General features: G+C 38.7%; 1 protein-coding gene across 3 annotated transcripts in view; it reads right to left on the bottom strand.

Annotated features, from left to right (window-relative positions):
* Window positions 1-1,578: 1,578 nt before the first annotated feature.
* The window catches only part of ankrd6b (ankyrin repeat domain 6b), a 62,103-nt gene continuing 37,698 nt past the window's right edge, over window positions 1,579-25,983 (bottom strand). The window contains exons 6-17 of one of the 3 annotated variants that reach the window (XM_089118353.1): window positions 24,901-24,999; window positions 24,697-24,795; window positions 24,362-24,460; window positions 22,007-22,084; window positions 19,087-19,185; window positions 15,851-15,970; window positions 15,482-15,649; window positions 10,253-10,405; window positions 10,026-10,139; window positions 6,536-6,827; window positions 6,351-6,456; window positions 2,810-2,990 (exon numbers count right to left, since the gene is read on the bottom strand). In XM_089118353.1, the coding sequence (XP_088974479.1) occupies window positions 6,359-6,456; window positions 6,536-6,827; window positions 10,026-10,139; window positions 10,253-10,405; window positions 15,482-15,649; window positions 15,851-15,970; window positions 19,087-19,185; window positions 22,007-22,084; window positions 24,362-24,460; window positions 24,697-24,795; window positions 24,901-24,999 (1,419 nt within the window). In that variant the 3' untranslated portion in view covers window positions 2,810-2,990; window positions 6,351-6,358. Of the gene's footprint in view, window positions 2,991-6,350; window positions 6,457-6,535; window positions 6,828-10,025; window positions 10,140-10,252; window positions 10,406-15,481; window positions 15,650-15,850; window positions 15,971-19,086; window positions 19,186-22,006; window positions 22,085-24,361; window positions 24,461-24,696; window positions 24,796-24,900; window positions 25,000-25,983 lie in introns of all 3 variants that reach the window. The other 2 variants (XM_089118351.1, XM_089118352.1) reach the window with 2 other exon arrangements.

Raw genomic sequence — 25,983 nt, 5'->3', positions numbered from 1 at the left:
CATTCAACAAACCCGAGAAGAGAGTTTTATGCTATAAGGCTTTCTATACTTTATCAGTGGTGTTGGTTCTGGAAGTATTTTTTCCATTATTAAAAAAAAAAGTCTTTGCTAAAGCAATGAATCAAGCCAATTAGCTACAAGGTGAATCACAACAGTACAAACTTTGATTTGAAGCAAAAAGTTATTAGAAAATTGGACAAAACGATAAGACTGTATAGCTTTAATGAATGAAGGAACTACAATCACATGAAGCATTGCGAATGTCAAATCAAATTAAAAACAATGGGGACATAACTGCTCGTTTAAAGTTGTTGATGAATATCTATATATAAAGTTTATTGCAAAATATGCATATATATAGGGTTGGGAATCGTGAGAAATTTTCCGGTTCCGATTCCGGTTCCGCCAAACGATTCCGGTTCCGGTTCCCATTCAATTAAAAATATTAGTAAGAGAAAAATCCACAATCCTTTTTGTGTTTATTTCTTATAGTACTTGACAAATTAGTTTAACAGACTGGTAATGTAAACAAACTCAAAATATTATTAAGCAATCTTTGCAACAAAAAATAATTATATATATATATATATATATATATATATATATATATAAAAAGGAAATTAAAAAATTCTGCATTCTCTATAATAATTTAGACCTCTCCTTTATTGTATCTCCAACAGTGAAGAATACCCTCTCAGAAGGAGTAGAATATGCTTTAACACACATATGTGTGTAGAACAGATTATTTTTTAAAACGGTTTGAATGATTGATTCATAAAGACTTTACTTATTTCATTACTGGATAAATCGGCGCTCTAGCAGTTAATAAACAGAACTGCGTCTTGCGGAAGAACATTGTTGCCGGAGCTACTTCTCTCTGTTTATGTCCATGACGAGTCACGCAGGCATTGGGCTACTCCGCAGCGGCTGCGATCCGCCGGCCAGTCTAAAGAAGTCCGAGTATTAACGCTTATTACAGGCTTTACGTAGTGATTCAAGATAAGACAAAAACACCGTTTGAAAAAAAAAACATTATGATGTACTCGCTCATTGTATATATTTTGTAAATTCTGAACACAAAAAATATACGGACTGCATCTGTTTTGACCACTACCGTCAATGTTTACTCAAACTATAATCTCACTAATTCTGTAACGGAAATCATTTGAATATGTGAAACAAATAAATATTGAGACTGTGTGATTGTAAAGCAGTTTCATATCAACAACTGCTCTCTCTCTCTCTCTCTCTCTCTCTCTCTCTCTCTCTCTCTCAGCGCAAACAGATTTGAATGTAGGCTAGAGTGACTCGGCGGTCGGCGCGCGCAGCGTGCGTGTGTCTGTGTGTGACAAATGCAGCGCGTGTGAGAGCAAATCGCAACTTCAGTGGTGAAGTTTTTGTCATTTAGGAATAAGACGGCGTCTTCTACTCCCAGCACTTCGCCCACATGATGATATCGCATCGGCATCAGAACCGTTTTCGGAACCGAAACTTAGGAATTTTGCACGGTTCCGGTATTTTTTCAAAAACACAACCGGTTCTGGAAAAGAACCGGTTCTCGGTTCCCAACCCTACATATATATAGACACACAAATACTAAAAGTCAATATGAAACCAACGATAGTATTTCGTCCCTATTGTGACTGATATCCGAGTGAAAATGGGAATGAGAAAAAAGTAGGGCGAGACTTTCGCCCTTGGGGAATTGCGTGGATTTTAGGAAATTGGGCATTGCTTACTAAATACGGAGGCATATCTGAGAGCCAGTTTGCAGTCAATCGTGAAGGATATTTACGAGACCCATACGCCGTCTCGAGAAGGTTAATATTTTTGATTAAAGATGACGAGGGCATAAGTATTTAAATAATAATGATATGCAGGGATCAACTATTTATAATAAACTGCAACATTCTGTAAAAAATCTATATATAAATTTTGATTTCATTGGGACTTAAGTATATTGACAGCATCATGAGACTGACTGGATTACAGTCATTTGCAGTGCATCATGGTAGTAGTGCACTGTAAACTCTTATTGGTGGAATTTTTAGGACAGCATAATGAGAAATGTCTTCACCTGTTAAACAAGTATTTTAAAAATAAGTTTAAATATGTTTTTGTTGAAGCCATCCTTTCACATTATAATAACAATTAACAACCTTGTATCTCGCAGTAGGTCCTTCTTTAAAGGTTAATAAGATATTGTTAAAAAATTGGATTTTTACTTCCATAATCCAACTGTTGCGCTCTATGGCACTCCTTGTGGCAGCACTGAGAATGCATTGCTACTGCCCTTCTTTATGAATTGTGTTCTGGCAAATTTCGGCACACGTTTGCATTCAAGCACTTGCGTAGAGTATGTTTCGGCTCAAACTCTGTTCAGATGCTTTGTTACTTCAGTGTTACCTACATGTGTTAGCTGCTCTATCGAAACTCACTAATCCATCGGGAACCTCGTGAGTTACAGTGTCTGCTACACCAGTGGCTTCTTCTACACTAGCTCTCCTCCTGTTTGCTAGTTCTTAGCAGTCTTAGTTCATCCTCAAGGTAGCTTATTCTGTCCAGCAGGGCGGCTCTGTCGACTTCGGCCCTCTGGTTGGCTCGCCATCTTGCTTCCTCGATCTTCCGCTCATACCAGCGCTCCATCTGCAGGGTCACCGCCTCAAAGAAGTACTGCGTAACCTCCAGCGCGTGCATGTTCTCCCGCTCCTGGGCGAAGGAAGCCTCGGTGGCGCGCTGCTCTCCTGAACCCGCCAAGGCTTGTGTGTTTGGTTTGGTCTTTGCTTTATGTTGGGTGCGTCTTTTGAGGTTCCTGTGCTCGAGCGCACATTTCTGCTCACAGTCCTGATCTGGGACGCGTCCCGGCTCCAGACTTGAGTCCCGAGGCTCATCTTGCATTCGATGAGGGTCACTACAGGCCCGAGATCGCTGTTTAGGCCGGACTATACAAGGAGACTGGGGCGCAGATTGATTTTGTGACAGCTGCTTATCTGAAAAAAAAAGAAGATTTTGTCCTGTAATATGTAACATGCACATTGACACTAGCACCAGCTGCAACCCAGACAGCAACATACATAGGCTACGTTCAGACTGTCAGTTAAAATCAGATTTTTCTACATAACCAATTGAAATTCAATCAGAATTGGCTAATGTGAACAGCAAAAAAATGACAAAATGCGAACATTTTTACAAATCTGTTTCAAGCTGCATTCATATATGGTTTGAAATCCTATTCAAATCGCATTTCTGGAAATCCGTTTCAGTCTGACAGAGTTTCATGTGGTTTATGTGACTTTCTAAGGCCACATAAAATGTAAAAGTCAGACGTTGATTGGCCTTTACGTTGAACAAGCTGAAAGTCTCGGCAGAAACAATGTTTTGTTGTGCCAATGCAAGGAGATGGTCCTCACTGCAGAACATGAAATCCAGGGGGAGGAGTTGGATCCAGATCCAACTCCTCCCACCTTACATATTTCTAAAACTACCCATCTCCGTCTAACCCCACCCCTAATCCTACCCATCTCCTCCTCCTGATCCCTAACCCCACTCCTAATCCTACCAATCTCCACCTCTGTATCCCTATCCCCACCCCTAATCCTACACATCTCCGGCCCCCTGATCCCTAACCCCACCCCTAATCCTACCAATCTCCACCTCTGTATCCCTAACCCCACCCCTGATCCTACACATCTCCACCCCCTGATCCCTAACCCCACCCCTAATCCTACCAATCTCCACCTCTGTATCCCTAACCCCACCCCTGATCCTACACATCTCCACCCCCTGATCCTAACCCCACCCCTAATCCCACCTGTCTCTGCCCCCTGATCCCTAACCCCAACCCTATTCCCTAACTCCACCCCTAATCCTACCCATCTCCGCCCACTGATCCCTACCCCCACCCCTAATCCTACCCATCTCCACCCCCGATCCCTAACCCCACCCCTAATCCTACCCATTTCCGCCCCCTGATCCCTAACCCCACCCCTAATCCTACCCATCTCTGCCTCCTGATCCCTAACCCCACCCCTAATCCTACCCATCTCCGCCTCCTGATCCCAAATCTCACCCCATTCCCTAACCCCACTCCTTATCCTACCCATCTCCGCCCCATAATCCCTACCCCTAATCCTACCCATCTCCACCCCCTGATCCCTATTCCCTACCCCCACCCCTAATCCTACACATCTCCACCCCCTGATCCCTAACCCCACCCCTAATCCTACCCATCTCCGCCTCCTGAACCCTAACCCCACCCCTAATCCTACCCATCTCCGCCTCCTGATCCCTAATCCCACCCCTAATCCTACCCATCTCCGCCTCCTGAACCCTAACCCCACCCCTAATCCTACCCATCTCCGCCTCCTGAACCCTAACCCCACCCCTAATCCTACCCATCTCCGCCTCCTGATCCCTAATCCCACCCCTATTCCCTAACCCCACTTCTAATTCTACCCATCTCCGCCCACTGATCCCTACCCCCACCCCTAATCCTACCCATCTCCGCCTCCTGATCCCTAATCCCACCCCTATTCCCTAACCCCACTCCTAATCCTTCCCATCTCCGCCCACTGATCCCTAACCCCACCCCTAATCCTACACATCTCTGCCCCCTGATCCCTAACCCCACCCCTAATCCTACACATCTCTGCCCCCTGATCCCTAACCCCACCCCTAATCCTACACATCTCCACCCCTGATCCCTAACCCCACCCCTAATCCTACTCATCTCTGCCCCCTGATCCCTAACCCCACCCCTAATCCTACACATCTCTGCCTCCAGATCCCTAACCCCACCTCTAATCCTACACATCTCCGCCCACTGATCCCTAACCCCACCCCTAATCCTACTCATCTCTGCCCCCTGATCCCTAACCCCACCCCTAATCCTACACATCTCTGCCTCCGGATCCCTAACTCCACCCCTAATCCTACACATCTCTGCCCCCTGATCCCTAACCCCACCCCTGATCCCTAGTGTCGGCCCACATCTGCTACTGGTGGATGGTGGATGGTGGATCTGGGCCGACACTATGTTGCTGTCTGGGAATTGTGGTGAAGTAAATGTACATCCGGCGAGTTGTTATCACAAGGCAGGGCGATAGGGCCCCAGTGTGAAGTAGTGATGTTCAATTCTTCTACGTTAGTTCTGGGCTGATGACACAAGACGCTCAACGGAAGAAGCACCAAATGAGCAATTAGCATTCCATATAAGTTATTGGACTGAAAGTGGTTCACTCAAAATGAAAGAATAAAACCTACAGGCAGCTTTGATTATGTCCGACTCAAAAAGAACCGAACAACAACCCTCGGAAAACTCTGCCATTTAGAACTGGCTCAATGCTTTCTTTTCGAATCGGTTGTTTTTGATTTGTGTGAAACGGATGGACTTGTATCACCATAAAGGGGTTTATTATGCGAGAACAATCTGTTGGATGCACATTAGCCTGCTTATTACACGGCTACTTACAAAATGAGTACATAATTGAACAAAATATAGACAAGTTAAAATTTGATTAGCTCATTTAAACGCAAAGCTTCCTCAAGGAAAAAGAGCCTAGACAAACTAACAAATAGGGCATTATTTGAGGGGTCAAACCATATTGAACGTTATCGAGTGCAATCAGTTAATCCCACAATGCACTGCAATAACGAGCGAACAACCGATGTACGCTCCGCAGTAAATGAATTCCCGCATCTGACCAGAAGATGGCGCCATAGTTGATTCATCCATCCATTTTGCAAACCGAAGGGTGCAATGTGGCTACAGCGTAATATCATACATTTCTTTTTTTCTTGATTATTGATTAATGTTTATAAATAGTTTGCATGACAGAGTTTAAGATATATTTAAGTTCAGTGATATCACTTAAATGGCAATGAAGATTACCTATTAATTGTCATTTAAGTGAAATTACTGAACTTAAATATATAAGCTTGATAAAAATGATCATTCTAAAAGAAAATTTCAAATGGCACTTAGAGGCTTTTGCATCTGAACTCTTCATATATATTTGTAAAAAAAAATTATTATACATATAAATACATCAAAATCTGTTGCAAATGTCTTTTTTTTACTTTATAAAGTATAATGAGCAGCCGTGTCAGAATGAAACGAGAGCGAGCACATCCGTCTACAGTGTGATACGAGAGACACGAAAGAACTTATTTGCAACCGATGTTGATGTATTTATATGTATAATAAAAAAAAATTACAATGATTCATTAAATAAATAATATTGTCTGCTATATCCTTCCATATGTGTTCAGTGTAAATAATAATCTCAGTGTTGTATATTTTACTCATAATAACCCTAGATCACATCATATTTATATTATATAACACTTACATAAGCCTTTAACTGAATGAGGACAAACACAGGAAAACCATTAATGCTTCATGTAGCTCTCTCGCTACGTGAGATGAGCCAGAAAATCTGTGTTGCTCATCTGCCTCTGTAAAAGCGAAAGAAAACAGTTGAGTGCGTGTGTGTGATTGTTCATTCATCCATGCAGTCCCGAGTAAGTGTCCTACCCGGAGAGACGTCCACCTCGATCACATAGTAACTGGCAGGTCCGTCCTCAGGACACGTGTTCGCCGCTCCATCTCTCGGCTCGGGCTGGTTTGCTGACGGAGAGTAACATGCTCCGCCCCCAGATGTGTCCGGGACAGCTGTGTGGGAATGGGGATCCCAATCCGAAAGCGTGTCGGTGAGGGATGAGGAGCGCCGCAACTTGTAGTCGCAGCGATCGCCAGAGAGACGCGTCTCCAAACTCTGGATCTTAGAAAGGCACCAGTTCTTGATATCGTTGACCACTGAAGCCTGCTTACAAAGAGAGACGTGGAATAAATGATCCAAAGATTAGCCCGAATGACAAGAATACACATCACGATGAAAACTAGAATCCATAAGAGTTCATTCAATCAAACTAATCTGCACCGATATCTGAGATTTACTGTACATCAATTATCATTACAGGGCAGAAAAATCTCCAGATTATAAGATGTATCGCTAAACCCTAAACCAGATAAGCCAGATATTGTTCCTTTTACATCTAGACCAACACAAAATGCATTCTAATCAAAGTCCCGTTAAAGGAAAGTGTGTTCACTCAACGCAGCCGTTTCAGGCATTCCTGTCTACGGGAATCCTGAAATCTCAAAAACCGCTCGCCAAACTCATAATTAAATAACGTTTTTAATCGGCAACAAAATCTGACATGAATTGGCCCATAATTGATGTTTCTCAAAGTCTGTGTTCCTGCTTGACGCTGTCATTAAACACACATCTCAGGCTGTTAATGGGCGCTGCAGTAGCTGCGTTTTTCCATTACTCTTCAATTTGCGCAAATTGAAATTGCGAAATGAAAATACACTCAATGGAAACACGGCAATTTCGCGAAAACTCGCGCAAACTCGCATGAGGAGGTTTTTCAGGCAATTCGAAAAAGGATTTTTTCGCAAAACTGCAATGGAAACGGATTTTGCGCATTTACAGTCACCTGACTTAGAAGACGTAGTGTGTTTTAGGTCCGTGTCCACAAATAATAATAATAATTATCATCATTAGCCTATTATAACATTTATTAGGCTACATGTGTAGAAGACGATTTTATCCAAAAAAGGAACAAAGCAATTCGTCACATCTCATTCATAGTACAGGTTGGACAATGATAATAATAGGGTTAAGATTATCACAAATAAACACTCGATTTTGTCCAATATCCAAGAGTGTGTGCGGAGTTTGGAGCACTGGATGACAGACAGACGCGGGCGCGCCGTGAACACTTTCATTTTCCCATCAACAGTGGAATCAACTTAAAATACTCTAGCATTTGTGGTTATACAGAAAATAATAATACATTATTCACGACTACTTTTGTTTGCGTAATGTCACAATAACAAGAAAACGTTGTGCTTTTGTAAAATAACAAAACAATCAGGCGCGCTTTATGATCTTCGTGAACTGGAGCGCGAGAACTGAAACAATATCCTTTATAGACTAAAGCTTGAAATGTCCACTTTAAAAAGAACAAATTGGAATCGTAAACGAATACCTTCTGATTATGTAATCCGTATGAAAGGTGCCGTTCTCTTTAAAGGTGCATCCGGAGATTATGTTTTTAGCTCGTTATTTTTTCAGACGCATTTATAATAACTCACCTATACATACAGCACTGCGGGAAAAATATCATAAATATCCATGTTCTAATTTGGCCTTAGAAAACCAGTAAAATCTACATTTTTTTCCCATATTAATTTGTGAATATTTTAAATGTTTTAAAGGGGGCAAAAAGTCATAAACAAATATCTGAAATTTCGTTGAGATGTATATAGCGTAGCATTGGTGGTCAAACTAAAATGTTAAGGCCATTGCACACCGAGCACGAAATATTCGTATGCGTATTTTCGTGTTCGTCAGCTTAAAAATTCGTCACGCATAGAAACCTTGCACACCGAGTCCGTTGCGTATTTCTTAAACCTTTGCGGGAAAAAACGCAAAAATACCAAATGGATTCGTCAAGCAGTGAGGATGATTTTTGCCCTCTCTCTTATTGAAAAGGGAAGAAAGAGAAAATATTACGTCCATCCAATCCTGAAATTGCGCCGAGAGGAAGGAGAGTTCCTTATCAAGGAGTTGCGAATTTATCCTGAGCGATTCAAAATTATTACCTCAGAATGTCAGTGGGACAGTTCGATGCTTTGCTAGCGATTCTGGAGCCACATATTAAAAACAAGACCACCAATTTCCGTGAACCAATCGATTCTGAACGGAGACTGGCAGTGTGTCAGTCTGAAATGGACCAGGCATGGACACACACACACACACACACGGACAAACACACACCCGCGCGTGGCCCGTTGGAAGCGCTGGGCAGACAGATCAGCTAGGCTGTTATTGTGTATATTGTGCCCAAATAATACATTAGTTCTCGAATAGGCTGCTCAATCACACCTTATTCGATCCTAAATTTCAATCTGATTAAAAGGGGAGGTTTATTAATTTCATAATCCAATATAGAGAAGAGAACATAAACACTTGATCGAATTGAAAACCGAAACTGAAAGCACGGCGCATATGTGCAATGATTTGAGGACGAGCTCCCCCCTGCCCTGAATTGTCAAAAGACCTCTCAAAATGCTGGCTCTGGATGCGAAAAACGCAGAAAATCGAACCCGATCCGATTAATTTTATGACGGACGAAAGTTTCGGAGGCGGTGTGCAAGCGTGACTGACATAACGCGAGGTCGAATTTTTTTTTTAATGTGCGAAAATTTCGGATGCGAATTTCGGACTCGGTGTGCAATGGCCTTTAGTGTTAAACTTTGCGTTTTAAAAATACAACAACCGTTCATTTTTCATTTTGCAACGACCGTTTGGACATAATACGAGACAGAGTTCTTTATTAAATTCATTAAAAAAAAAAGAAACAATAATTACAGGAATAGCCTCTCTAAACCCAAAGAAATGCCATCAAGACATCGAAGCAGAAATAAGGGAGAAACACCAGGAACTCTGTGTCTTTCCCTGCTATTAATGCTTGGATAACACACCACGTCTCCTTCCATTAATAATAATAATGTCTAGTGCGGTGCATGGCTGTGAAATAGGTTTTAAACCTACCAAAGTCCATTGCCATGATATTTGGAATGACTTATGACTTAAAAGACGTTTTAGTCGCATAACATCGGTTAATGGAAACACCGTCATTTCGCAATAGTTTTTTATCGACATTTGGAAAATATCGCAAAAGTTTGGCGCAAATCTGTAATGGAAACGCACCTAGTAACACGATGGCTGCATCCGAAACCGCATACTCCTCTATTATAGTAGCGTAAAACAGAATATGACAGAAGAAGTGTGCCTGAGTTTACAGAACTTAGACGACCTTCTATCCCCAACATATTTTGAGTTGCACTTTCCCCCATTCAAAGTGATGAGCACATGGTCTTGGTTTATCTACAGTAAGTGAAATTGTCTCTGTTTTTAAAGCATGTAAAACATAAAACGTTTAAAACGTACCTGTCTTTTTTCTCCTTCCAAGCGTTCCTGTACGGCTCTCTTGTCGATGCGATGTAAACATTCAGTCCTCTCAGCGGACACTCTCTCTAAAGTGATCTTATCCAGAGCTCGGATCTGAAAATCAACACACCATTATCAATCCCGCATAAACACGTACACAACAAACACAGCAGATTAGGTGATCAGCAATTGAAGTTACGGGCCGTTGAAGTTGGATTTGTATGCACCTGGTGTTTGTTCCTGCGGTCCAGTTGGCCCATCTTGCTGTTCATGAGCTCTTGTACAGTGTGAATCTCGGACTGCATTTCCTCTTTAGTGGCCGTGAGCTGGTTCTCCAGTTTATTAATGAGCGGCTCACACCTGCAGCCATTCACTGGGGCCTTGAATGGAAACATCACGTATTCAAGAGTCAAAAATACTTCCAAATTTCATTAGAAGATATCTGCCATTTTCACTGTTTGGAGTAGGCTAAATGTTGGATAGGCGGCAGAAAGGCATTCAGGAAATAGCAGACCCGAATGCAGAGAATATGATGAAATTTTGAGGGAAAGACACAAACCTTTTTAACTTTTATACAATCTAAGACTCATTCATATCAGTGAGTTTAGAAGAAATGGCAGTTAAAAATTAGAGCCCGACCGATAAAGGATTTTTAAGGCCGATACCGATACAAATATTTTTTGGTTTTAAATCCGATATATCGGCCGATATTTTTTTTTTATTATTTCAGAAACGCGCAACAAAACATTAACAGATTTCCCTAACATTAGTTATTTGTAGTTATTTATAAGTTTTAACTAAAATAATGTGACGATGCATTTTAAAAAGAAACTTGTTTCTTTTATTGTCACAACAGAACAGACTGATAGTGGCAAGCTAACTTTATGGTTAGCTAGTCTAAGATGAGCCCTAAGGAGGCCAAGGAGAGATGATACGTCTCATTGCTATGACTATCACACGCCATTAAAGAAATACTTCAGTCACATTGTCAAAAGTTAAAAAGGACAGTCAGTCAACTACACTGTAACAACGTAACGTAACTATTACTAGCTAATCCCGCTTCACTCTCGGCTTATTTAACAGCAGCAAAACTGGACATGATGGTCACTAATTTTGTCATGCTTATTTAAGTTAAGAGAACTGATGCGGATGTTCTTTTAATTGTTATTCAAGTAATGTATGTATCGTGACCAACTCAACGAGTGTTGCCAACAGGGACTGTGTAGAGTGCCCTCTGGTGGACAAACTATACAACTCCAACACTCATGACATGGTTCAAGCGTGTTTCGTCCATTTTTATTTTATTTTTGAAATATTCATTTATCGGCCATTAAAACTGCCGATACCGATAGTTTGGAAAATGAATAATAATGGCCTGCCGATATATCGGTGTGGCTCTATTAAAAATCCCAATGATAAAGGTAAAATCTTTATGATTGGGATGCTTGACAAATCATCAAAGACTGGCTCGGATTGATGATCTCCACATGGATGTTACAGAAAATGAATTGGGAAAAAAACTTGTGTCCAAGGCAGAACAAACTTTATTGATCAACACTCGTTTTAAAGAGATCCAATATAATTGGATAATGAGAACATACATAACCCGTGAAAAGTTGAACAGATCCAATCCAAATATCTCAGATATGTGTGGAAAATGTCCACCTCATAAAGGAATATTATTTCATTGCATCTGGCACGCCGCGCGTTTATTGTCGTTTGTGCTATTGTTTGTAAATACATGTATTCCTGTAAATGCATAAGTAGTTCTGCCTTATTAAATTCATTATATTTATTTGATTGATGTACTGTATCTTTGCTCATACTCCAGTCCCTTAAATGCCTAGATCAAAGCTGCGAGCTTTCCAAATTAAAGATCCTTTAAAGAGTATTTGTTTATAGAACAGGAAAACTAATTCTTGTGGCCACAAATTGGTTTCTCCTGAAAGTCCATAAAGTAGGATGATATTGTGGGTTTTGATGGAGATGGAATGATCAAGCTTGCGGGACAAGCCGATGGGTCGATCATAAGTGAAATATTATTCTGACGATTGAGCTAATTAAATTTTACCTGTTTATAAAACGTGATCTATAATTAATTGCAAACAATCTGTGGTTAATTAGCAAGATACACATACATGCATGCAGGTAAAGTAACACATCATCCCTTATCGGGAGATTTAATAACATGTAAGACTGATCTGACCCACTGAGCAAAATGATGTCCAAAAGACGTCTTTTCACCGTCTTTGTCACAAAAGTCGGACGTTGAAAAGACGTCCACTGAGGGGCCGGAATGAAAGTTTTTATAACGTCTTTTTTTGACGTGTTCTGGACGTCTGAAAAAGATGTTAATGGATCCTTCGTACAAGGTTAAAAACTAGTTCAAATGTGGCCATTTTCAACATTATTTATGGTCTCATTTAGACAATTTATACTGTTTCTTGACCAAATATACACTCAGGATGCATTAAATTAAAACTCAAGTTTATTTCAATGTAATTTTCTTACATTGTTTAGATGGTGATATTTATTTTATTTTGAGTCACCATTGTGGTGATCAGTGTTTGCTTTAGTTGGGCTCTTGGTCCCAATAATTAGTATTCTAGCTTTTCTTTGGCTGTTGTAACTGTGTGTTTGAATAACACCATTGTTGTGACAGAAAAAGCCAAGAAAATTGACTCTCATCAGCTCCTTGTTGTTGTTGATGATGGTGATGATGATGAAATCAACATAAAGTGGGCATTTAACGTTGTGTTTAGACTTTTGTGTTTGTATATGGAGTTTATAACCACCAATGTTGTCGAACTGCATTAATAGCATGGAAGTTGGACAAAAAGCAAATGAAGAGTTCAGATGCAAAAGCCTCTAAATGCCATTTGAAATTTTCTTCTTTAATGATGATTTTTATCAAACTTGTATATTTAAGTTCAGTGATTTCACTTAAATGGTAATGATAATTACCTATTAATTGTTATTTAAGTGAAATTACTGAACTTAAATATACAAGTTTGATAAAAATCATCATTAAAGAAGAAAATTTCAAATGGCATTTAGAGGCTTTTGCATCTGAACTCTTCAAATTTACTCAATGTTTTGAGAAAATCTACCATAGAGTCACACACAGACATGAAGATTTTGCATATGATTCACAAAAATGGTGACAATAAATAAAAAAAATGCTTCATGCTGCAATGCATGATGGGTAGCTTTCATAGTACAAAACATCCTCGATTCCCAGGCTTTTTTGTTTTGGTTGTCACCGTCGCTGAGAATCATATGCAAAATCTTGATATCTTGTGTGTGACTATGTGATTCACTTTCTTAAAACATATTATGCACAGTGGTCATTATAAAGTTACTGGTCCAAATAATGCAGTTCTAAAAGGTGAATAATTATTTCAGATATAAAAACAGAAGTTGTTTAATTCTTGCATTGCGTTGATTTTGTCATCATCAACAAGCAGCTGAAGACAGATGATCTTTTATTTTCTTGGCTTTCTCTGCACAATCAATGGTGTTATGCAAACAGTTACAACAGCCAAAGAAAAGCTAAAGTAAGAAGAATTGGGACCAAGAGCCCAACTAAAGCAAACACTCATCACCACAATGGTGACTTAAAATGAAACAAATATCACCATCTAAACCACATCTAAACAATGTAAATAACCATGAGTTTTAATTTAATGCATCCCGAGAGTGTTTATTTGGTCCAGAAACAGTATAAATTGTCTAAATGAGGCCATAAGTTATGTTGAAAACATGTCCACAATGGCCACATTTGAACTAGTTTTTAATCTTGTCTGAAGGACCCATTAACGTCTATACCGGACGTCCAGAACACGTCACAAAAAGACGTCATAAAAACTTTCATTCCGGCCCCTCAGTGGACGTCTTTTCAACGTCCGACTTTTGTGACAAAGACGTTTAAAAGACGTCTTTTGGACATCACTTTGCTCAGTGGGGATCCAAACCTGTATGAATAATTATTAATTATGAATTATTAATTATGATATGCAAATTCCCCGTGATTGGATCCGCCCTGAATCTTTACAATGTATTGTAAAATAAAATTAAAATGTGTCAAAAAAAGCCCTGGGGCTTGCAGACAGAAACGGGTTCTGCCTAGCCGTTACATTAGTTTTGAATTCGTTAACAAATAAAATGAAATGGAATATTTCTGAACGAATTTTGTGGTAATGACACCTAATAATGCTTTTCTCAGACTAGAGCCCGACCGATAAAGGATTTTGAAGGCCGATACCGATACAAATATTTTGGGGTTTTAAAATCCGATATTCAGATATATCGGCCGATATTTTTTTTTTTGATTAAATATTGTTGGATTTCACACACGTCACGTGTAAAAGAAAAGCTAACTTTTCTGCACAAGATACGTTTGATAGTTTTTCTCTATGTCTAAATGTTCACTCCTCGCAAGTATAACTTACATTTTACAATGCAGGGACTGTAACTAGAGATATGCTAGTTATAAATACAGTAATCATTACTTTATTCAGGCAGAAAAAGTTCACTGTGGTTTCCAAGCTCATTAAAGTTAACGTTAGCGGTCTTCCACTGATGATAGTGCCATTAGCTATAGCTTTGTGGTTAGCTAGTCTATGATGAGCCATAATTTAGCAATAGATAACATCATACTGCAAATTGTAAAACGTACATTTTCAATATAACAGGCCAAGGAGAGATGATTGAAGTGTGTTTCGTCCATTTTTATTTTATTTTTTAAATATTAATTTATCGGCCATTATAACTGCCGATACCGATATTATAGAAAATGCCTAATATCGGCCGATATATCGGTCTGGGTCTACTTAAAACATTTTTTACTCAATTTTCTTTGCACTGTTAAACATTTCAGTGTGAAATTACAGTATATTCCAAGTTAATAATTGCAGTTACAATTACAGTACTAAACAATATAATGTCTTACCGTGGCGTGATTAAAGAAAACTTTATGGTAACGCTTCCTTTTACAGTCCAGTTACCCATGGAAATACTATGTACTTATTTTAGTAACTACAATTACAGGGTAATAACTAGTACTAACCCTGAACCTACCCCTGTTCCACGTACTTACCTTATTTTAGCCAGTACTTTCAAGGTAAGTACACTGTACGTACTGTACTGTAAAAGGAAGCCTTACCAACTTTATAATGTGAAATCACGGTAAAACGAGAGCAGTAAAATACTGATGTCAATAGTAATAAAAATGACCCAGCATGCATCAAGTTCACTGTAAATTTCTAACTACAGTAATTTATTGTAAAATAATACTCTGTAATTTACAGTGTGGCACTGGTCCAGGCAGAGATGTGTAACCCAAGCACACACACACACACACACACACACTCTAAAGGTTCTTGTACAGTCTCAGTAATACAAGTTTTTAGACTGAAGTGAGTTTAATCTGTCGGGGAAACAGGTTTGGTGCTTGCCTGCATGATCTTGCCATCTTTGCCTCTGTAGAGAGTATAGAGCTGGTAAGCCTTGTAGTTATGAGGAGGAGGAGGAGGAGCTGAGGGACTTGATCTCTCGGTTTTACTCTTCTTCTTATGATCGCTGTGTTTATTTTGTCTTCGGATGAGGGCATCTGATGGGGACAGCTGCAAACACACACAGTACACAATCCATGAGGTGTGAGAATGTAGGGAGCAGTTTAACACGAGAAAACAAAGTCAATGGCAGCAGGAGTCCATCAATAGTCTTTTTTATGCAAATTCCTATCATTACATGCATACAATACATACCCAGACCCTCCCCTTCACATATCATATCCATTACTCCCTAAAGGAGAAAGTGCATACCCTGTCTTTGACCTTCTTGTCGCTGGTTTTGTTCGCACGTGCCTCTGTGAGGAACCCGGTGTCGTTGTGCCGGAGAGAACTGTCGCTGCCGTGAGTGTCGTTGGCTGGAGAGACACTGTCCTGCAACAAACACACGAGTTAAGGTCTTTAACCCTTGTGCTGCATTAGATTTTTAACACCGTTGAGTGCATTAAGGACCAAAAATGGCCACATATTAAACATTGCCTAAAATATTATATATTATTATTATTTCCCACTTTTACCAAGTTAAATCTTTTAACCAGCATCAGTCCTCATCATAACTACCAAAAATGTATTCAATTTCAGGATTTTAACCCTTTAATTACCAGTTTTGTTTGCGAAACCATCGATTTGTATAAGAGGAAAAAACACAAAAATTCAATTATTTTCAATAAACTAAATGCAAAGAGAAAACTTTAGATTTGGATTATCTTTGCAAAAAATCCCACTTAGCGCGTTAGAGACCAAAAATGGCCACCTATTAAACATTGCCTATTGCCTAAAATAAGGTGCATTTCCACCCATAGGGAATAAATATGTAGTGACGTCATCTGGTGGAATACACTATATAATGCAAATATAATGCTTTTGCTTCAAAATGAAAGGATGTTTGTGCAAAAATCATGTTTCATGTATTACTGACAGCCTCAGATTTAAACAACGTTTTAATGGGTTTCAATGGGCCATTTTTGGTCTTTATGGTGCTGAGTGTTACTATTTGATCTACACAGTGTGTGTTATACATATTTTGCAAAATGGGATCACATTTTTTACATGTATCCAAAAAGTCACAATTTTGCCAAATTTCATACCATTTGCATTAAAACAGCCAAAATGGTCAAAGAAATTAAACTGCAAAAGACCAAAAATGTCCCTAATGCAGCATAAGGGTTAAAGGCACAGCGTAAAGTCCACAGACAACAGAAGTGTGTAAAACACAACAGAGAGTACTACACATTTATTGTAGCAACAGATCTTTTCTTCAATATAGACCCAGTTACGTCACGGCGCTAGCTGGAGGCAAAACAAAGTGAAAACTGGAGCAAACCAGCACAGATTCGGCTACATAATAAGGAGCTTAAATAATTGTTACTATTATTAAATGTCATCTTGTTGTGTTGTCTGGTGCAAGAATTGATGAAAAATGATGTATCTGGAATTTTTTTTTCGAGAAAATATTCACATCATTAAAATCGCACTGTAATGTCACTCTTTACATTGTCGTGGTCTCGGCGCTGACTCGGCAGAACTGCGGATCGTACACACAAGTCTTGTACAGGTCCATACCCAGACAGCAAACTGACATTGAATCAACGTGGAAACGACGTCTCTCATGACATTGAAACAACGTTGATTTTGCTCATCGAATTAACGTTGAACCAACGTCAGACGCGGCATTCTTCAAAGCTAAATGAAAATCGAAAATTGGTTTGCTTTCGTAACGTTGAAACAACGCGTTGATTTCAAGTTGATTTTCCGTTAGTTTTGAAAGAATGACGCGTCTGACGTTGGTTCAACGTTAATTCGATGAGCAAAACAATGTCAGATCAACGTTGTTTCGATGTCATATTTCCACGTTGATTCAATGTCAGTTTGCTATCTGGGTATAGGCATCTAAAGATGTATATGCCTCAGTTTCTCTTTACGATCGGTTTCTCTGTAAGGTAGGTGTAGAAGTCAGGCCACTCAACCGAGGTAACGTACGTTAATCCTTTCAGATCGTCCATGCATTGAGTGAGCGTGTAGGCGGCTACGGGTCGACCAATCTGTTCGTTAAAGATAACTTTTGGCAAGTGACCTTACAAGATAAAATCGGATTTTCTCCAGTCATTGTTAAAAAAGAAGCGAACAATACTTGCTAACTAGCGTTAAAGGTAGTGTAGGTCAGAATTTTATTTAAAAAAAAAATTCCAAATTTGTTTAAACTTTCTAGATATATCAATGCATAATTAAAATCTAAGTATTCTGAAAAAAAAGAGTATAAAAATCGACTGACTCTAGACCGTTTAATCTGCACTAAACACAGCTCATTATTTCGAACCGGGACGAAACAACGGATTGGCTTAGGCGACTGTCACTCTCTCGCAACCATGGCAACCACCCTTTTGCCACACAGGATGCCCTTGTTTGAGCTTGAAGATGCAAAACTCAACGCAGCAACGGTTTGAAAATACTGTGGAAACAAAGACACATACATCTTGGATGCCCTTGAGATAAGCTAAAACATATCAAAAATTAATTTCAAAGTGAACTATCCCTTTAATGATTGAAATGTTATGCACATGTCTGATAACCGGGGGAGTATGAATGTTGAGTTATTAAAGGGTTAGTTCACCCAAAAATGAAAATTCTGTCAGTATTTACTCACCCTCATGTTGTTCCAACCCCGTAAGACCTTCGTTCATCTTCGGAACACAAATTAAGATATTTAGGATATTAAAATCGCTCCTGCATACAGTCCATAGGCTTCTTGAGGGACTGGCTCTTGCTGTCCTCGAAAAGTCATAAAAGACATCGTTAAAATAGTCCAAGTGACTACAGGGGCTCAATCTTAAGTTTATCAAACGACGAGAACACTTTTGTGCGCAAAAAAACAACAAAAATAACGACTTTATTTCAACTATTCACTTCCTTCTCCATGAGCCTGTAAGTCAGTTAACGTAGTGTGATTGCGTAGAGCTACGTCACACGTAGGCTCACTATTGGTCGACGCTAGTCATGTGTGTGTGATGCGTGTGACGTACAATAACAGAAGCTTACGCTATTAAACTAGTTAGCTGACTCGCGCAGAGGGAGAAATAAACGAATAGTTGAAATAAAGTCGTTATTTTTGTTGTTTTTTTGCGCACAAAAGTGTTCTCGTCGTTTGATAAACTTAAGATTGAGCCACTGTAGTCACTTGGACTATTTTAACGATGTCTTTTATGACTTTTCGGGGACGGCAAGAGCCAGTCCCTCAAGAAGCCTATGGACTAGTATGCAGGAGCGATTTTAATATCTTAAATATCTTAATTCGTTTTCCGAAGATGAACGAAGGTCTTACGGGGTTGGAACAACATGAGGGTGAGTAAATACTGACAGAATTTTCATTTTTGGGTGAACTAACCCTTTAAAGGTTCTGTCATTCATCAATGGTTGCGTAACATTCAGTGACAGCATGTTTGAACTCGTCCTTTGTGTTTGGCTGGTGTCTGAGAGCAGTCTCGCTCCTCTACCTTTCTCGGCAGCATCTCCTCGCGAGGGACCGACTGTGCTCGACCCTCGGTCTTCATCTTGTCCCTCCTCTTCCTCACAGTGCGTCCTCGAGTGAAGCTCTACATGCACATACACACAGTAATTCTTAACACAAATAAATGTAATGCTGAAGAGTGTAAATTGTTGGTAAATAAAATAGATAAAAATAAATCTGTGTGACTGACTTTCTTCAAGTGGAACACAAAAGGAGTTGTTTTTTTTTGTTGCTCCCCATGAAATTGAAGTTAATGGGGTCTGATTAAATGACCATTAAATGTCATGGTCAAAAATGACATTTAATGGTTGTGTGTGTGTTCCAGAGAAGAGAGTCATGATTTTGACTGAAATTTTTGTCTTTTTGGACAAAATTCTGGCTATTTTTGTCAGTTTTTTTTAGTCAACACACATTGGTTGCTATGTAAGGTAATCTCGTTCTGTCTCTCGTTTTAACCCTAAAACCGTATTCTGGACAAATGTGGGCAAAATAGTTTTGATTTAATAAAAAAAAAATAATTCCCTTGATCTGAGCGGTACAAGACTTGGCTACTTTTCCTAAGTTTGCCTCCTGAACGCACACACATTTTTTTTTGACTCAATTCTACAATGTTAAGTGGTTGAAGAAAAACAAAACTCCTTAATCTTGTATTTGGGTCAAAAATGGGCACCCATAGAAATGAATGGGAAACACTGTAATTTAGAGACAAAAAAAAATAAGACACCAGGTGACAGCAAAGTCACTTCATCTTTAGGTTTTAGCTCTAAGAACTTATTGGAATGTACGGAGGCGTATTGCATTCACTTGAAGAAAAAAAATCTACTCTGTTTTTCTGATTTAACGAGTTAATTTTTCATGAGAAAAAAATTTTTGCTCTGTTTTTCTGAATGAATGAGTTAATTTTTCATGAGAAAAAAAAATTTTGCTCTGTTTTTCTGAATTAACGAGTTAGTTTTTCATGAGAAATTTTTTTTGCTCTGTTTTTCTGAATTAATGAGTTAATTTTTCATGAGAAAAATTTTTTTTGCTCTGTTTTTCTGAATTAATGAGTTAATTTTTCATGAGAAAAACATTTTTGCTCTGTTTTTCTGAATTAATGAGTTAATTTTTAATGGATTTTTTTTTTTTGCTCTGTTTTTCTGAATTAATGAGTTAATTCAGAAAAACAGAGCAAAAACTTTTTTTCTCAAGAAAAACTAACTCACTAATTCAGAAAAACAGAGCAAAAACTTTTTTCTCATGAAAAATTAACTCATTAATTCAGAAAAACAGAGAAAAACTTTTTTTCTCATGAAAAACTAACTCGTTAATTCAGAAAAACAGAGCAAAAACTTTTTTTCTCATGAAAAATTAACTCGTTAATTCAGAAAAACAGAGCAACATTTTTTTTTCTCATGAGAAATTAACTCATTAATTCAGAAAAACAGAGCAAATTTTTTTTTCTCATGAAAAATTAACTCGTTAATTCAGAAAAACAGAGCAAATTTTTTTTTTCTCATGAAAAATTAACTCGATAATTCGGAAAAACAGAGTACTTTTTTTTTTCTTCAAGTGAATGCAATACGCCTCCGTAACTAATTAATTGAGAAAAACAGAGCAAAAAAAATTTTTCTCATGAAAAATTAACTCGTTAATTCAGAAAAACAGAGCAAAAAAAAAATTTTCTCATGAAAAATTAACTCATTAATTCAGAAAAACAGAGCAAATTTTTTTTCTCATGAAAAATTAACTCGTTAATTCAGAAAAACAGAGTAGATTTTTTTTCTTCAAGTGAATGCAATACGCCTCCGTAGGAATGATATTTTAATGTCATGTAAAAAAAATAATTTACATAATTTACACAGAAAATATGGTACCTTTTGAAGTAAATAAATTCAAAAATACCCCCCAAATAAAAAAAAAAAACACCATAAATGGATAGACAAAACTTTATCGAAGACAGTGATATAACATTTATAATAAATAAAAATTAGGATCACACCTGAGTCCTCTGTGCCCAAATTTGTCCACAATTACAGGATTAAGGGCTATAAAAATGAATGTAGTGCTTGTAGTGCTGTTGTTGTCTTTTGTCGTGTTGCGGTTGGTCACTGTGTTTTCTGTCCCGCCCTCCTTCACTGTGATTGGACAGCTAGGTAAAAAGTGACTGCGTTTTACCCAAAGTTGAAAATTTTTCAACTCTCGGCATCCGGAAAAAAACTGAAAGCACTCAGCGCACCATCATGCCACTGCCGTTTCTAAATATGCAGCGCTCCCATTGATGACGATTGAGAGAGAGGAAAATACACTGGCCTTAGGCGAGTAAATGATGACAGAACTTTCATATTTGGATGAACTTACCCTTTAAAGTGTTGTTCATCTGTACATATTTGGCACTGATCTGATATTTGTTCATCTGACGTCCAACTAAACACTTGTGTCTATTTGTCCTCTAAGTAGGGGTGTAACGATTCCCTCATGTCACGATTCGATACATATCATGATACTGAACTCACGATACGATATCATTGCGATATGATAAAAGGTAAACACAAAATGTGCTGTTGATTAAAATTACAATTACATTGTGGGTGTAAATGAATAGGGTTGGACTTCTGGAAACCCAACACAGGACAATAGAGACACCAGATTTTGTTGCACTCTTTCACTGAATAGACATTTGGAATTATCAGGACCTACAAATATCCCCCATTGCATTATTATACATTATATTCAACATTATATATGTTGAAACTGAGCCTAAAACATCCCACTTGAAACTTGATTAATAATAGATAATGAATCAAGAATAAATAAATCATTGAAAAATAGACTTTGAATGTTGTTTTGTTTAGTTTTTTATATTCATATAATGAAAATGAAAGATTTTTTCAATGGCTCTTGAGTATGTGTGTGTGTTTTCGTACCTGCGGGGCTTTGGTGAGCAGCAGAGCCACTTCAGGATTATTATTTTCACGAGCCTGATCGAGGGCCGTCTCTCCTGTCTTCACCCAAAACAGACACACAGCTAATGAACCATACACAACGTCACACAGTTAAGCGTGTCATTTCTGCTGAATGCCAACCTAGACAACCATGTTCCTTAAAGTCAATCATTCTGTCCCTTAAAACTCATATTTGATCACCAATATTACATATTGAAATATTTTTTCCTTGAAAAAAACAAATCTTCAAGCCTTAAAATACCTTGAATGTAACTCGACACCCTAGCTTTATTTAGCAAACGCCAGTCCCTCCAGGATTTCACGATTTTTTTTTTGTGATTTTTGCAATCAAAATGACTGATTTTGTGGTGGTAATTTCCAAAAATTTGTGAAAAAATTTGCGATTTATATATAACATTTACCATAATAGTATTCAGTCCTTCCAGAAAAACGCGGAGTTTTTTTGTGATTGTTGCGGGCAAAAATCCTTGATTACGTGGCCCGTTTTCTTTAAAAATGCGATGGAAAAAATATGCGGGATATTTATGCAATTTTATGGGATGAAATTGCAGGAATTTGCAAAAATTGCGGTTTGATAAAAAAGAGAAAAAAAGTGATTCCCCCAACATCCTGTTCTCACTAGGCTAATGTAAGAGTCATTTCTTATTACTTCCTTTGATAAGCAAGCATACTACATCATAGAAAGTTCTGGGAATATTTAATTTCTCATCTTGTTTTATTTCAGACTGTAACGATTGTAAATAAGGCGTGGCCCCTTTAAGAGCTGCGCGCTCCCTGTTGAACTCTCTGCAGTGTTATATGTGCGCCTCAAACACCCCATGTGTGCGGGTAATTTCTGTTTGATGCTACTACTTTTATCTTATGTTGTTTATTAAGTAACGATGTGACGGTAGAACGTGTGACAGACAGTTATACGAGTTCGATTTGTGAGATGTCAATCCCCTCCGTGAGTCTGTCTGGCGTCGCGTAATTGCGTCACTTCATAACGTCCCCATGGAAACAGGAGGAAATGGCTGCTCTTGTGTGAAGCAAACGCAACATTTTACAACTTTCTGCTAAGATACATGTGACTTTTTTGCAACGAAAATGCGAGGATTATGAAATTATGCAAACCCCACATATTTTGCACGGAAATCGGCAATTTATGCGGCGAAAGTGCGGCGTATTTGAAAAAATGCGGCCCCCGCATAAATATGCGGACTTTGGCTGATTTTGCATTGAATTCAGCGATCGCATAATCGCGTTTTTCTGGAGGGACTGAAACGCGGTTCTATGAATATGCAAATGAGCCCCGCCTCCACTCACTCACTCAGCTCAGAGATCCACTCGTTCACCTGACGTTAGAAACACCAGTGATTTAAACCGTGTTTTTGAAACTGTCTTTGGTTCACTGCAAAAAACACTCAGCAATGCTGTCCACTCATGAGTTTACACATGGTTTGTCTTAAAAGCACATTAAAGGAGTAGTTCACTTTAAAAAACTTTTGCTGATAATTTTCTCACCCCCGTGTCATCCAAGATGTCCGCGTCTTTCTTTCTTCAGTCGAAAAGAAATTAAGGTTTTTGATGAAAACATTCCAGGATTTTCTCCATATAATGGACTTCAATGGGGACCAAACGGTTCAAGGTCCAAATGAGAGTTTCAGTGCAGCTTCAAAGGGCTTTAAACGATTCCAGACGATGAATAAGGGTCTTATCAAGCGAAATGATTCAAAATATGGTTAACCAAATGACTCGAAAAAAGATTCGTTCATTTTGATGAACGAGTTCGAACAGGAGAGTCACAAACGCGCATCACAGAACAGAGCAAGGCATTTGAGCTTATAAAACTTAAACTTTGTCATTTATTTATTAAATGAGCGATCGTTTCGCTTGATAAGACCCTTATTCATCGTCTGGAATCGTTTAAAGCCCTTTGAACAGTTTGCACTGAAACTCTCTTTTGGACCTTGAACCGTTTGGTTCCCATTGAAGTCCATTATATGGAGAAAAATCCTGGAATGTTTTCATCAAAAACCTTCATTTCTTTTCGACTGAAGAAAGAAAGACATGGACATCTTGGATGACATGGGGGTGAGTCAATTATCAGCAACTACTCCTTTAAAAACACCACAAAGGTGAGTTTTAAGGGATACAATGATTGACTACTAACTAAGTTGCTCAGTAAGATTCAGCAAAGAATGCAAAGCCTACTTTCTGCACATTATGTGAAACCGTATCAGTGCATCATATCGAGAGGCATTTGTGTTCAAGCCCTTGTGTAGAGTGTGTTTCAGGGCTTCACTAAGCTCAGGAAATATTTCTGAAGGTGCTCACATTGTTCTTGACGCGGCTGTCGGCCCCGGCCTCCAGTAACATGCGCACAGTCTTCCTGTGGTTCAGCGCAGCTGCGATGTGTAAAGCGGAGTCCCCTGCCTGGACATCACATTAATCACAGCTTACACAAGATCAGTCAAACGGGTCATTCCGTGTCAAATTAACCAGAGGTCCCCGGATTAAAAGGTTGATTTTGATCTTTGATGGCGTTAATATTTTGGCTTAACAAATAATAAGTTTTTAAAGTTTGTTTGATGCGACACAGAATGACGGGTTTAAAACAGGTTTAGAAGTAGTACAGCTTGTCTCATGTCCCAAAAACAGTCCTTACTCACGTGGTTTCGTTCAGTAACCGAGCAGACGGCACCCAGGAGCGCTCGGATCACGGTCACATGGTTATACCGGGCAGACACATGCAGACACGTGTCCCCTACCTGAGGAAGACATGTCCACTGAATATTACTGGAATAGCTTGTTGTTTCCAGGTTAAATAACCAACACACAGATGAAGAGGAGAGAATCAGTTTGACGGCACTCACGCTGTTCTTGCTGTCGGGCCGAGAGCCGCCCAGCAGCAGGACCTTCGCGCTCTGAGCGTGACCGTTCTGACACGCCAGGTGAAGAGCCGTGTTCCCTGCCTGAGAGACATCCAGAACACACACACACAATTATACTGACGGGAATTATCGGAAATACTAGTTTCCTAGTTCAGAAACTGGACATGAACGCCCTCTCAAGTCGACATTTGAAAGCGACGAGCTCGTAATCACGACTTCTGAAGTGGGAAGTATGGATTTCCGATAGCACGTTAATCTCAATCTCAGTTTATTTATAACGGACAATTAAAAACAACGGCAGTTGACCAGTGAGCTAACAAGGGACATCACAAGTTATAGGCAACAGAAAAGAGATACGTTTTTAACCCTCTGATGGTCCTCGGTCACTTCTAACCGAATAATTTTCTGTTTTGAATTATTAAAAATCACAGCTTCATCGGAAGGTTATGAAACTTGATGACTTTTTTTGGTATTTGGTATGTGAATACAAAAAAAAAATTGAGGTCATGATCCGAGCATGCTAAGTGGTCATAAAAAAAATAGTCACACTCGTGGTCTTCGGTCAGAAATGACCGACCCATAGGAAATGAATGGGAAATTTACAACAACAACAAAAAAAAATTCTCTGAATTTTGTTTGTACAATCTACAAATCGGCCACGATTCTTAAAAGAAGTAAACCGCAGTAAAGGGGTGACACTCTACAACATCAAGAGTGCAAAAAATTTACACCCACCCACACATACAAACACATACAAACACACTTTTATACACATACAAACCAATAAATTCAGACTACAAAAAATCTGTTTTGAATTTTTAAAAATCACAGCTTCATCTGAATGTTACGAAACTTGGTGACATTTTTGGCATTATGTATGTGAACACACAAAAAAATTGAGTTCATGATCCGAGCATGCTAAGTGGTCGTAAAAAAATTAGTCACGATTTTGGTCTTTGGTCAAAAATGGCCGACCCATAGGAAATGAATGGAAAATTGACAAAAACACAAAAATTCACAATTTTTTATTTTATTTATTTATTGTTTTTTACATTTTTTTAAATA

The sequence above is a fragment of the Pimephales promelas genome, chromosome 13 (genome assembly GCF_988280905.1).
Source record: "Pimephales promelas chromosome 13, fPimPro1.hap1.1, whole genome shotgun sequence".
NCBI lineage: Eukaryota > Metazoa > Chordata > Actinopteri > Cypriniformes > Leuciscidae > Pimephales > Pimephales promelas.
Note: the sequence above shows the minus strand (reverse complement) of the source record. Positions and strands in the feature narration are given on the sequence as shown.